At 46.6% G+C, this 13,725-nt stretch overlaps 6 protein-coding genes across 6 annotated transcripts; 3 read left to right on the plus strand and 3 right to left on the minus strand.

Annotated features, from left to right (window-relative positions):
- Positions 1–1,255: 1,255 nt before the first annotated feature.
- On the plus strand, positions 1,256–2,538 carry EYB26_008305 (uncharacterized protein; the record flags this gene model as incomplete). The annotated part of the gene is made up of 2 exons (XM_054267560.1): positions 1,256–1,321; positions 1,393–2,538. The coding sequence occupies 2 exons, from the start codon at positions 1,256–1,258 to the stop codon at positions 2,536–2,538; spliced, it is 1,212 nt and encodes a 403-aa protein (XP_054123535.1).
- A 537-nt stretch (positions 2,539–3,075) lies between these two features.
- EYB26_008306 (uncharacterized protein) lies at positions 3,076–4,039 on the plus strand (the record flags this gene model as incomplete). The annotated part of the gene is made up of 2 exons (XM_054267561.1): positions 3,076–3,247; positions 3,342–4,039. 2 exons carry the CDS (start codon positions 3,076–3,078, stop codon positions 4,037–4,039), a joined length of 870 nt encoding a protein of 289 aa, XP_054123536.1.
- A 315-nt stretch (positions 4,040–4,354) lies between these two features.
- EYB26_008307 (uncharacterized protein) lies at positions 4,355–7,019 on the minus strand (the record flags this gene model as incomplete). Its single annotated transcript, XM_054267562.1, has 4 exons — positions 4,355–5,877; positions 5,928–6,471; positions 6,523–6,668; positions 6,728–7,019. The coding sequence occupies 4 exons, from the start codon at positions 7,017–7,019 to the stop codon at positions 4,355–4,357; spliced, it is 2,505 nt and encodes an 834-aa protein (XP_054123537.1).
- A 2,180-nt stretch (positions 7,020–9,199) lies between these two features.
- EYB26_008308 (uncharacterized protein) lies at positions 9,200–10,612 on the minus strand (the record flags this gene model as incomplete). Its single annotated transcript, XM_054267563.1, has 4 exons — positions 9,200–9,507; positions 9,568–10,386; positions 10,442–10,511; positions 10,577–10,612. The coding sequence occupies 4 exons, from the start codon at positions 10,610–10,612 to the stop codon at positions 9,200–9,202; spliced, it is 1,233 nt and encodes a 410-aa protein (XP_054123538.1).
- A 1,128-nt stretch (positions 10,613–11,740) lies between these two features.
- On the plus strand, positions 11,741–12,311 carry EYB26_008309 (uncharacterized protein; the record flags this gene model as incomplete). The annotated part of the gene is made up of 3 exons (XM_054267564.1): positions 11,741–11,899; positions 11,960–12,225; positions 12,290–12,311. 3 exons carry the CDS (start codon positions 11,741–11,743, stop codon positions 12,309–12,311), a joined length of 447 nt encoding a protein of 148 aa, XP_054123539.1.
- A 100-nt stretch (positions 12,312–12,411) lies between these two features.
- EYB26_008310 (uncharacterized protein) lies at positions 12,412–13,682 on the minus strand (the record flags this gene model as incomplete). The annotated part of the gene is made up of 4 exons (XM_054267565.1): positions 12,412–12,482; positions 12,539–13,462; positions 13,524–13,565; positions 13,628–13,682. 4 exons carry the CDS (start codon positions 13,680–13,682, stop codon positions 12,412–12,414), a joined length of 1,092 nt encoding a protein of 363 aa, XP_054123540.1.
- Between the last annotated feature and the right edge of the window lie 43 nt (positions 13,683–13,725).

The raw sequence follows: 13,725 nt of genomic DNA on the forward strand, positions 1-13,725 counted from the left end.
TGGGTTGAAGGAGAAAATTTGTTACTACTCAGTCCAGGGAATCGTCTTTTCCGAGGCTTTTAACGACCATAGGCTCGGATTATACATTTCCTTGCATGCTATGTTCTACTTTCTAAAGATACAACAAAACAATTGACAGTCTATAAATTAAAGAAACAAACAAAAAAGAAGCCAGCAAGCAACCCCTAACAAGGCTCGCGGCAACCCTCCCAAGCTCTCTGAAACTGAAGTTGATTCTATTATTGAATGGATTACTTCTTCAAAACGTACGCGCCGTATGCCTTATCATACGGTTATACAAGGGCTCAATTTATCCGTGGGAAAGATTGCTCTAGCTCGAGCCCTTAAAAAACGAGGTTATACACGTTGTATAGCTTTAGAGAAGCCTCCTCTTTCAGATGAGCATAAACACGTACGTTTAGAATGGGCTCGGACAATTGAGCAATGGAATCGAATCCTTTGGACTGATAAGATATGGCTTCCTTCAGGCTTCCATACAAGAATCTGGGTCACCAGAAAAGCAGGTGAAGAGTTAGATGAGACATGTTTACGTACGTCTCCAACCGGGAAACGTGGATGGATGCTTTGTGCTTCATTTTATGGGACTATTAAAGGCCCATATCTATTTTGGGAAAAGAAATGGGGAATATATGTAATTGGATGTAAGAGCTATTGCGAGAGGATTGTGCCTATTATCGATGGATATATTTGCATGAATCGACAACAATCTAGATATCTTCAACTTATGCAGGAACACGCGAGTAAAGAGACTCGTATAGAGCTTAATAATCGAAGTATATATCCGATTTACTGACCAGCTTTCTTAAGATCAATTATGTGAGGTTGTACGGGCTTCTTGGGATGCTTTACCGGAGCAATTTCTCGAGGATTTGATTGGTTCCATGCAGGGTGGGTGTCAAGCTGTACATAGTAATAGAGGCTGGAGGTGGCCGTACAAAACACTAGCTTAGTAAGCAAAGATGACTGGCAGAATTGATTGGCAAATAACCCGCTGTGAAAAAATCATACTAACAAAGTTACCGACCGACATATCATACTGTGGTACGTACTACACAGTACGTATACTACGGAGTAGTTATGTTTGCACTAATCCGGGCAATGTGGAGCGTCGTATGCACAGACCACATTTTCTTTCCATCTCAAATTGTGCGAACCTACCTCTATTTGTTCTGCTTAGCCTTCGATACGATAATTCAGCCCTATTACTCAGGTTACTCAGAGTCCTGCTCAAGGTATGCCTCGAAAAGCTCATACAAAGTCCAGAAATGGCTGCATTGTATGCAAACGACGTCATGTCAAGGTATGCGGGCTACCGTTCCTATTGCTGTCTAGAGCTCAATGAAGATCATCTTTCTGATTCTAGTTAAACAGTGCGATGAATCATATCCAATATGTTCAAATTGCAGGGACGCAAACCGCCACTGCGAATATCAGGTGTCAAAAGCCGTGTTCAGACATTCATCGCTAAACAACTTCACTCGGACCTCAACTCCGCTTCAACAACCTTCACCTATCTCCCCTCAAGTTATCACTGAACATGATACCGAGGATGATTCATACTCACCAGTTAACATGCATCACATGAATTTATTCCACTTTCTAACTACAGAGACATTACCCTCATTGCACACCCATGAACTTATAGACATATCTCCGACGGACATCCTCAAACACTGTCTACCAGTTCCCTATCTAATGAACGAATTCCTCGGCTTCGCGGCCTTACACAAAAGCATCGTGGGAGGCGAAGCACACATGAGAGAATCTTATCGGTTTCAGGCAATGAATTTCCAAACTCACGCTTTATCAATATACAATGCTGAGCCGGCGGTTCTCAACGCAGAGACCTGTATTGCGGCATTTCTCTTCTCTTCCGTGCTTGGCGCGCATCTCCTGTGCGATACCTTGATTTACCGTGGCGACGATACTTTGAACAAATTCCTGGAAAGATTTGTACAATATATTCATATTCATCGCGGCATTCGTACCGTTGTCGGCGGCCATTGGGACGATCTATCCCAATCACCGATTGGACGCAGTTTCGTGATTTCTCGCGCCGTGTTAGGTGACCAACCTGCAACCTTCGGACCAACCCTCACAAAACTCTTGGGTCTAATCCAAAGCGCAAAGCTTGGCGAATCGCTGACAAAGTCGTATAAATTGGCAATTGGGAATCTACAGTCAATCATGAACGTGTGTGAGGTGTCCACTTCGACCTCCATTTCAACTCCAGCCTCCGTGTCAGCGTACGGTGCGGTTATTGCGTGGCCAGTCATGGTACCGATAGAATACGTGGATGCACTCGGTATGCGACGACCAGAGGCGTTAGTTATTCTCGCATATTATGCTGCTTTGCTACATTTGTATCAACAATTGTGGATGTTTGGGGATGGGGGACGCTTCCTGATAGAGTCTATTTGTGATTCTTTGGGCGTTGAATGGGGGGATTGGTTGGAATGGCCGATGAAAATCTTGCATGACGATAATAATAGTCTTGAGTTAATATCAGATTCGTGATAACTATAGGCAGCAAAATGAAGCATTTCGTACATGTCTTCTGATTGGATTCTCACCAGCTTCTGGAACATTTCTAGTGGGGCCAGCAGGTGGATCCCGGGGAAATGGTCCGTGCATACGACAGACATTAGGGTTTGGTCTACCCAATTAGGAAATCCGGATTCTTTACATGTGTACCATATTCTATCCTTCTTGCGCCTCTGTCTGTGGATGATTTACGTGCTCATCTATTAGATTGTAACTATGTATAGGTTTCAATTTCCAAGGTCAGCCGGTGAAATGGTCTGTGCATACGTACGGAACTAATCTACCATGCCATCTACACTCGGGTATAGTGGAATTGAGGTTGATTAGTCGAGTGTGGACTGAGAACTACTTATAACAATAGACCTCTGTTCTCCCATCCCCAGGTGTATATATACCTAGGTAGTTGTTCCTCTTCTCCAGTCAACAAAGCCCACCTCCAGTCCTTACAAAGCGCCCAAATTTGTCAAATTCGCCTTCAATTTGCTACTGACAGACAGACATTGAATGAACATGGGAGACCTCAAACCATACAAAGGCAACTACTACCTCTGGTACTACGTGCCTTCCCTCCCCGCCGCAATTATTTTCCTTCTCCTCTTCATCGCCGCAACAACCCTCCACATCTACCGCCTCTTCAAAACCCGGACATGGTTCTGCATCCCCTTCGCTATCGGCGGAATCTGTACGTCTCCTTCCCCCCTTCCCCTTCTCTAAATCACTAACTCGATGTCACTAATCCCTTCTGGATGTATCAGTTGAGATATACGGTCTCATAGGCCGCTGCACCGCAAACCGCAACACGGCCTCTCTCTTCTCCTACGCCCTCGCCAACAACGGCATATTACTTGCCCCCGCGCTCTTTGCGGCAAGTATATACATGACTCTCGGCCGACTTCTGCGATTCCTGCACGCCGAGCATCTTTCACTTATCAATGTCCAATGGCTCACGAAGATATTTGTGATTGGTGATGTATTGTCGTTCGCTGTGCAGGGCTCCTCTGTCGGATTAAGCATTACGGGACACGACGTGGGCGCAAAAGCGGTTATTATTGTGGGATTGTTGATTCAGATTATCTCCTTTGGGCTGTTTGGGATTACTACAGTGGCGTTTTATAGACGAGTCTCCTCCTCATCATCAACCCTCGCTACGCCCAGCGGCAAACATGGGTTGGAGTGGATGAAAATCCTTTACATGCTATATTATACCAGCGGTCTAATCATGATCCGCTCTGTATTCAGGCTTGTGGAGTACATCATGGGAAATAACGGGTATTTGTTGCGGCATGAGTGGACTATGTATGTGTTTGATGTTGTGTTGATGGTTGGTGTGATGGGGATTTTTTATGTGTGGTATCCTAGTTCGTTGAAAGTTGGCGACAAAGGCTTTGGGGGGGACGAAAGGGGGTTGGTGCATAGTGGTGAGTCGCAGTCAACAGGTTTCATGGAATTGGAGTCGTCAGAGAACAAGCGATGAATATATATCTAGATAGCGTTATATTAGATTCAAACATCCTGTAGAATTATACTATTAGATAGATTATTAGATATCACCACGGCTATTCGATCCCATATTATAAGACACAGCTACAAGACTACAAGGTAAGAGGGTTGAGACGAATAAGTCAAGTTCGTATGATTGTCTATATACCAACAACATACAGATTAAATGGTATCCACAAATCGCTCACAAATAACCCAGTTCCAACGCTTGCGAATCTACCTTCGCGGGTATGCTATGAATCAAACAGAAAAAAACAAAAAGAAACAGTAAACCAAATGTTTTGCCAAACTACTCCTCGATGATCTTAGCAAAGGAACCAGATCCTTCAATGTTGGAAATAACACTGTGTACAGCACTAGTCACATCGATGTGGAAGAATGGTCGGTTCAATCCCGAAACTAAAGCAATGTTGTTTCGCTTGGCTTTGTATGCTGTAATAGTGTCGAGTTGTTTGATGTAGTCATCGCCTTCATTGCTGCTGACCTCAGGTTCGATACGTTCGTGGACAGCAGCAGACTTAGGACGACCTTCTTCAAGATCATCGGCCTTGACTTGACTGTTGAGACGTTCACGTTCAGCAACGGCAGCTGCAGAGCTTCTGCCACCGATTTCGGCAACACTGAAAATAGGCTTCCAGCGGTGGAACCCATCTGGAGATGATGGAGTGGGCCAGCCAAATCCAGCAGATGTAAGAGCGCGCTTGGTCCAGCGGTTGTTGATGTTGGCAAAGTGCCATTGGACCGGCTCGGGGTTTGCGTAGAAATCCAATTGGTTGCGAACATCGATCAAATTCTGAATTGACGTAACATCAACATGGTCAACGCTGGAAAAGTCCAAGATGATAGCACGCAAGGTTGGCAAATGACTCTTGTCTTGGACAGGCATTCCTCGTCGTGGGCCAGGGTCGTTCCAAGGACGGTCACCAAGAGTGGGATAGCTTTCAATGTTTGTGCGACGCGTTTCCTTGAAAATTGTTTGAACAAGATAATCGGTCTCGCTGTTGGCGTTCGGGTAAACAAATCCCTCTGAGAATCGATAGATGAAGACGCCTGGGTAAGGATGTTGGACGGAAATTTGTGGGTTGGATCCATCACCGTGTGTAACTGGCAGATAGACATTGCGGTATGTATCGTTTGCATCATCCTCAGCTAGAGTCTGCTCAGGTGTAGGTCCTGCCGGTCCATATTTGCCTTGTTCATCGATCAAATGATCCCCAATGACGGAGTGTACTCTGACTTTGCCCAAGAAATCACCGCGCGCTTTAACAAGACGCCAGAGCAGTAGGAAAACAGACATACAGACAGTAGTGTAGACACCCTCTTCAATGCTGGCGAACACAGTGACCAAGACACCGGCAAAGAAAACGACAACCTCCAAAGGAGAAACCAGCCAGAACTGGTAGACAACATTAGGAGGAGTGATCAAATCTCCGACGGCGTGAATGATAACGGCTGAAAGAGCAGCTTGAGGAATGTACCAAAAGAGTGGAGGAAGAGCATAGATGGCAAGCAGCACCACAATAGCAGTGATAAGACCAGCAAGAGGAGTGCGGACACCAGCCTTTGACTTAATGGCAGTGCGAGAGAAGGAGCCAGTCGCAGGGTAGGCACCAAGGAAGGGTCCGAGGAGGTTGGTAACACCAATAGCAACCATTTCCTGAGAAGGATCAATGGTGTAGTTGTTCACACGTCCAAAGGATTTCGAAATGGAAATGTGCTCGATCAAGAGGACAATAACTGCAGATGGAAGGTAACTTATGAAAGACTGGATGATCGATACATCGATTGTCGGAACAGCAGCATGCTTAAAACCTGTCATATAATTAGTTTTGGGCCATTTTGATTGAAGAAGTTGTACATACCACGAGGAACGACGCCAATGACTTTGAAAGCGGGATTTTTGCGGCGATGGATGTTGACTGCTGCACTGATCATGGTGTAAAACAAGATCACAAAGACTGTTCGGAGTGTCGAGATGAAAAAGAATGTCTTAGCTCTTTGTGGTCGCTTCCTGGCACCGTAGTTGCAGGCAGATCGAATGGCGTACAGCATGAAAAGAGCCGTCAAACCTAGGGCTGCATCGACCTGGGCCGAGGGGAGGTATTTCAAAGAGTTGATAACGTTCTGATAAGTGGCGCCTCTTGTGTTAAAATTGACAGTTTCGCCCAACAAGTTTTTGATTTGGCCAGATGCAATGTTCAAGGCAGAGCCAGTCATGAAAGCTGTAATTGCAGTTAATGGAATGAACTCGACGATCCAACCCCATCGGATCAAACCAATGAAGGTAATGATAGCGCCGGATATGATAGCCAACGCTGACGCAATAACCTGAGCGGGGAGTTCTGGGTGCTCTTTTCGGACTGCAATGACGACATTTCCGGTGAGGGTTGACATGACAGCGACTGGCTGTTATGTATGTTAGCCTTATTTTCGCGAAGCTCAGGCATTCAAACTTACGCCGATGGTGATATCCTTGGAAGTGGCAAAGAACCAGTAGATCAAAACCCCCATGAATGAGGAGTAAAGACCGTATTCGACGGGCAAATCAGCCAATTGAGCGTAGGACATTCCCTGAGGAACGACAACGGCGCCAACAGTAATACCTAAACAGAAGCCCAACGGTAAGTATTGAGACTTTCAATGACAGAAGGAAAAAACATACCAGCAACCAAATCCCCAATGAACCATTGCATGTTGTATCGCGTAATCCATTTCAAAAATGGAAACAAATTGATAATATAGTTCGAGACGTCGTGGGTAGTTGGGATCTGATCATGAATCCACTCGGCAACAGTAGGCTCGGGTTCGATGTACGTCTCTGCAGTGCCAGAGGTAAAGACGGACTCTCCTCGAGTGACGGGATCAGCTTCTGAGCCCAGAGGGTCCCGGTAAGGGATCTTGATGCCGAGTCCCTTGGCCAGGGTTTGGCCCAGTTTGGAAGTCGAGCTGGACATTGTGAATGTCGTGTCGTAGATGATTGTCTATTTGTAGACTGCGCTGATGCTGAAGTCTATATGCAAGTATATATACAAAAATATAGATAGGGAGGCGTCCGGTTGCAGATGGCAGTATCAGCAGAATGAGATTAAAAGATAGCCAATCTATTCCGTCATCCTGGAGTAGAGAGAGATGATGATGATGATGAATTAGATGAAATGGCGAAATCAAAGTGGGAGAACCGTCGCTATTTCAACCCGTTCGCAAGATGCAAGAGCAAGACTCGTGTGAGCAACGAGAAGAAAGGGTCGTAAGACTAGAGAAGGAAGAACAAATATATTAGCTTCCGCCTCAGACGCGGAAGAACGATGTCGTGATCAAGTCCAAGACTGGAGCCGGGAGCGAAATCTGGCGTGAGGCTACGAATTGACAATCAGACCAGCTGGGAGTCAAGCTTGAATCCGAGCCAGTGCGCAGGATTAGCGAGACGAAAAGCCCAAATTGGTGGAATCAAATTTCCATGGACTCAGCTGGTTGGTCGGTGGAGCTGATGGTTCGTGAAGAAAGGACGAAGGTGTTGACTAGTTATTGAGAGGGGAGGCATCAGAAAAAGAAAGATGAGGAAGGGCACAAGGTGGTGGTGGTACAGGACGGCCCAGGGTATGTAACGGGGGATCCACGTGTGCAGTTGCCATCTTTTTTTTTTCCCTGCAGACCATGGCACCTTCCCCAAATGACCGACACAACAGCGATTGTATGGGCATACTGTATGGCAGAGTATGGCAGATACTTGCTGCGAAGCAGAAATCTGATGCCAAGCCTGAAGCTCATTCGGCAGCGCACGATGGCGTGATCGACTCCACCGATGATGGAAGAGGTACTTTGCGTAAAACCGGCCCCGTCTGATTTGCCCAGTAATTTCAGAAGCAAACCCGAATCATCTAGCTACGACGTAGTTAACCAGGAATTAAACGACTCGTAGAGCGTATGTCATTGGCGTTACTGCATTGCGACTAGACTGGCTGGCTCGGGTAATAATATACACTTTTATATGCAGGCTAGCTGGTACCGCACAATGCAGATGACGCTAGCCCCAACCCTAACTCACCCTAACACCGTATTATCTAGCAGCACCCTGCGACGTAGTATGGCCTGTCATTGCTTTTCATGCGCATACTCGCCCTCCATTGGTCTTGGAATAGCAAATATGCACAAGCTATTGCGTGATCGACTAGATCTGTCAAAGCATATCCTAGCGCCAGGCTAGTTTGCCTGGTGTCGGTACATTATTATACTAACGTATACGTGCCCCAAGGGACCACTCCGAATTACACTCTGAGTCTTGATAGAGGTCGAATCAGGGCCCAAGCACATACTTGGCTTCATGCTTGCTTCATGCTTGGACTATCACACCATTATTGCTCCGTGATACGCGTGGCTTGACGGCTTGCGTGCTCATCCAGACTATCGGATGTTTCATGGTTTACTCGATCATACCCAAATGGCAACAGTTTACAAACTACGAAGCATTAATGAAAGGAATTGCAACCGAGCTTGAAAAATACCCAAAGCCATGCATTCTAAAGAATAAGAAGACAAGGATGCAAACGCCTACGATACTAGTAATAGGTAAAAAGAGTAGGCAGGGGTGGAAAAATGAGAAGAAAAAAGAAAGAAAGTTCATCAAAGGCAAAACCCGTGACCGGCGTGATTCAACATAACAGGGAGACATGGAGTATGAGAAATTCCCTCTCTTTCATTCCAGGGCATTATGGGGTGGAGAGAGAAAAAAAAAAAAAGGAAGGAAAAGTGAGATGAAGTTAAACAGTGCCGAGGGCTGAGACTTTTCTTGCCAATAGATTGCTTTCATTTTGAGCTGAAATTAAAATCCAAGTTCTCGTCTCATTTCATGACGGAACCATTCGAGAACAATAGCACATGTCTCGAACCGCGCCACCCGCATCGCATGTTATGTTTGAACGAAGATGCATGAGAACAAGTGGCTCGTGTGACGTACTCGTAGATTTGTCGTGAAGCATCCACGTAGAATTTGGTACCTGGTTTTCTTTCCCTTTCCCAAACTCCTGCCACTCAAAAGAAGAAAAAGAAACTAGACAAGCTGCACGCGCAGGACGGGTATCGACAACAAACTGAACACATGTTCAAGCCGAAAACATCTCTCACCCCCTTTTCTCCCTTACTGAGAGGCACATTGTACACGCTCAGCTCCGGGAGGTACACCTTCTTCATCTTCTTCATCATAAGCAGCTCCATGTGCCCGTGCGCTCTGGCTAGGATCAACGTCCTCTAGACCAAAGTCCTCAACCATGGAGTCTGCTGGAGGCTGTGCCTGTTGTGGTCGTGGAGGTAGGACTTGTTCGAGGAGTTGGAGGTTCTGTAACTCGGAGCCCTGGGGGAACTTGACGTCGAATTGGATGTACAAGTTACCAAAGTCGTGGTGACGGAACGAAGGCATACCCTGGCCCTTGATGACTTTGATGGCACCTGCAGAAAGAGTTAGTTTATCGCTGACTGCAACAATGAGATTCCAAGAAGGATACATACCAGGTGTGATGGGCTCGCCAGGTGCAATGTTAACAGAAAGCCATCTATCATCCAAATGCTCAATGTGGATAGTACCACCCGCCAAAGCAGTGAGAAGATCAATCTCGGCGTGGTAAAAGAGGTCGTCATCCCTACGTTGGAATCGAGGGTGAGGCTTCTGCTCAATCTCGAAAACAACATCACCAGGCAAAACATTCGGCATCTGGTCACCTTCACCACGGAATTCGATCTTGTGGCCGTTCTTTACGCCCTTGTCGACATGCACATGAAGCACCTTGCGTTCAACAATAGTCTTCTTTCCGTTACACTTCTTGCAGCGATCCTTTTCGCGAAGAATCTCTCCCTCACCCTGGCAGTCGGGGCAGACAGTCTGGAATCGCTGGATCATGGGACCCATCTGACGCATCATAGTCTTCATACCAGAACCGTTACAGCCGGTACATTGACGAACAGCGCCTTCCTTTCCACCACGGCCATCACAACCAGGGCAAATAACAGATTTTTGTAAAGCGAGCTTGGAAACTTTTCCTCGATAGATATCCTCCAAACTGACCTTGTGAACATGGTTGATTGTCCGTGCCTTCTTTGGGCCGTTATCGCGCATGCCACCGCCAAACATGCCGCCGAAAGCACCGCCGCCGCCGAAGAATTGAGCAAAGAGGTCCTCGGCGTTCATTCCGGCACCACCGGCACCGCCTTCCAAGCCTTCTTCACCATATTGGTCGTAGATTTGACGTTTTTGAGAGTCGGAGAGAATCTCATATGCGTGGGAAAGTTCTTTGAATTTGTCGGCGGCCTCGGGATTTGATGCATTCTTGTCTTTAGTCTGTTAGAAATTTTGTGATCCAGTCTCAAAATGTGAACGTAGACATACCAGGATGATATTTCAAGGCACCCTTCTTGTATGCAGTTTTCAGCTGGGCCTCAGTAGCAGTAGGGGGGACCTAAAAATTAGAAATTAACACAAACTGTTCTTGACGGTAAGACAAATGTGTTTTGACAAACATACCCCCAAAATATCGTAGAGTTTCGAATCCTTCACCATGATGGCTATCTATTACTTTGCGCAAATGATCGGAACAATAACACGCCGAACGAACGGTTCAGGTCAACAAGGCGGGTAACAAGCGAGATGTGTATAACAGGAACGAGTAGCGGTCGATTTACGAGAGGAAGAAACCACCGGGACGAATGTGAAGTTTTTCAGACGCTGAAGTAGCGATATGTGGTAGATAAAGGGGTAACGAAAGCTTTTCGATCGGGGAGGTTGATTTTTCTAAGCCTGAGTCTGTCCTGTCTCCAGTGAGAGAGAGAGCGCCAAGCTTCGTGTAGATCGTACCGCCTTCGGGGCCTGACACGAGTTCAGGAACACTGATCGGGGTTTGATGATTGATTGTTTAGCAACGACAACGAAGACGACAGTGAGAGGAGATTGTTGAAGACAGCCAAATAGAAAGAGAAGTTTCCTTCCTGCTCAAATAATCTGAAGCAAGTCGGACAGCCCAAGAGTTCACATCACATCGAAGGTTGCCCAGAAAGGACTAGCGCGGGCTCCAGGCAAATTCCGGACAATTCGATGGGTTTCGATCGTGTTGTTCCGCTTCCACAGCCTTCTCTCTTGCCACTGGATGTCCTCCGCGATGTACTTTATTGGACACCCATGTTTTGAGCATCGCCGTTAAATTTGGGTATTTTTATTCTTGGTCTTTGTCAACACGGCAGGTTTCAGGGACATACATTTGTCCGAAGAAAGAGTCGGAATTTCTACCACAGACCTCAGCCACAGTTGTTGTGGCGGCGCCGGCTCACCGTTCTATCGGTGTCTTATCGATAAGACTGCCCCTCCTGCTATCGCCCTTACTACATACGTACTACTATGCCTTCTCTTGAAGGAATAGGGCTGGGTGTTTCTGCTAGGATAGGCAAAATCGAAGAGATACTGGACATTGCCAACTGTGACTTTTTATCATAGTAGTCATCTCGTATCTCTTACATCGATGTTTTGATATCAACTCGTAATAGAAACTTCCACGAGAAGTGGATCCAATATAAATAAATCTCTTTCCTTGAGCCCCGTATCTTGATAAGGATGTTCCCGAGGTCACCACCAGATTCCAGACAGTATCCCCCGCTATAAGCCTTCATTGAAAACCGTCCTTTGAAAATCATCAAAATGGAAACTGATCCAGGATTTATCGCCGCCGTCGAAGAGGCCCGGCAGGGCCAGGCCGAAGGCGGCGTTCCTATCGGCGCATGTCTCGTCTCTAAGGATGGAAAGATCCTAGGCCGCGGCCACAACATGCGCTTCCAGAAGGGAAGTGCTACGCTACATGTAAGCTTATCACTCAGCTTGTACTCTATCGGATATAGCGAATTCTGATATACGGTATAGGGCGAAATATCCGCTCTTGAAAACTCAGGCCGTCTTCCGGCTTCTGCGTACGAAGGTGCAACCATGTACACCACCCTGTCACCCTGCGACATGTGCACGGGTGCCTGTATCTTGTACAAGGTCAAGCGCGTCGTGGTTGGCGAGAACAAGACCTTTTTGGGTGGTGAGCAGTACCTGCAGAGTCGCGGCATTGAGGTTGTTGTTTTGCAGAATGAGGAGTGTATCAAGTTGATGACGGATTTTATTCGTGAAAAGCCCGAGCTATGGTCAGTCCTCCACCTTATTCGCTGTTCTCTTTGGGTAGATGCTAACGTTTCGTTCTACGGGTAGGAATGAGGACATCGCGGTTTAGATATTGATTTACGAATCTTATCATCAAATGGAGGAGCATTTGTAGCGTGGCGATGGTCTTTTTTTGGTCATTCTATTCTAATATATATATATCAAACTTTTCACCGAAAGTGTCTGTGGATCTCCTCAAAGAAGAATTTAAGATCATCCGGGTTGACTAATGGAGTGATTCCTATTCATTTGGGTCAGCACGCTACCACAATACGCTCTATTCCGTGATTCACTTACCATGACCAAGATTAGCAATCCATCCCTTCTTACCCCCTCCAAAGCCCTTGACCATATCCTCAACTGTCTTCGTAATAGCACTACGATCACCATACAAAATACCCGGGTCAGCGTTGCCCTGCAACGTCACACGGCCTCTAGCGATTCTGTACGCTTCAGCAGGGTCATGCAACCAGTCCAAGCCGACAACATTGTATCCACTCTCGCAAAGATCTTCAAGTGCATACCATGCCCCCTTTGCAAAGACAGTCATGGGCACACGCTCCAACCCAAGTTCCTGCAGACGCTTCGGCAGGTGCTCCGAAATATAACGAAGGTAGGGTAAGGAGAATTCCTTGAATGTAGCAGGCGACAGTTCGCCGGCCCAGGAATCAAACACTTGAACCAGCTGCGCACCAGCTGTAACCTGCAAAGCAAGGTACTCGACACACAATTCTGCAATCTTCTGTAACATCGCCTTACTCTCGTTGGGGTATTTGTAAATCCATTTTTTAGACTGGATAAACATTTTCGTGCCGCCGCCTTCAACCATATAGCAAAGTAGAGTCCATGGTGCACCACAGAATCCGATCAAGGGCACTCGGCCCTTGAGCTTGAATCGGGTCAATGTAATAGCTTTGTAGACGTAATCCAATTCCTTCTTAACGTCGACATCCTTCTTTAGAATTTTCTCATATTGTCCGTCATCCGGAGAGACCAAAGGTTGGGGGAAAGAGGGGCCTTTTTTATCGATCATCTCAACGACCATGCCCATTGCTTGTGGGATGACGAGGATGTCGGAGAAGATGATAGCTGCATCGATGAGTCCGGCATAACGCTCAATGGGTTGGAGGGTGAGTGTAGAGGCGATTTCGGGCGAGCGACAGCAGTCGAAGAAGTCACGGTTTCCCTTGGCTTCGTGATATTCTGGCAGATATCGGCCGGCTGTACATGGATAATCGGATTAGTTTGCGAAGTTGTGAAAGCACTCAGCGAGCGTGCATACCTTGTCTCATTACCCACATCGGTGGGCGCTCAACAGTTTCACCTGATTCACATTAGCATCGATTGACCATAGCTCTGCTAGGATAGAAGTAGCTGGGAGCCTACCTCTAGCGGCCCTCAACAAGAGGTCATTCTTCAATGGCTCAAACTGCTCCTGCATTCTTGTGTTTATATAGGTCTTGCAAAGACCAAAAGAAATGTTG

Source organism: Talaromyces marneffei, chromosome 6, assembly GCF_009556855.1.
Source record: "Talaromyces marneffei chromosome 6, complete sequence".
Taxonomy (NCBI): Eukaryota; Fungi; Ascomycota; class Eurotiomycetes; order Eurotiales; family Trichocomaceae; genus Talaromyces; species Talaromyces marneffei.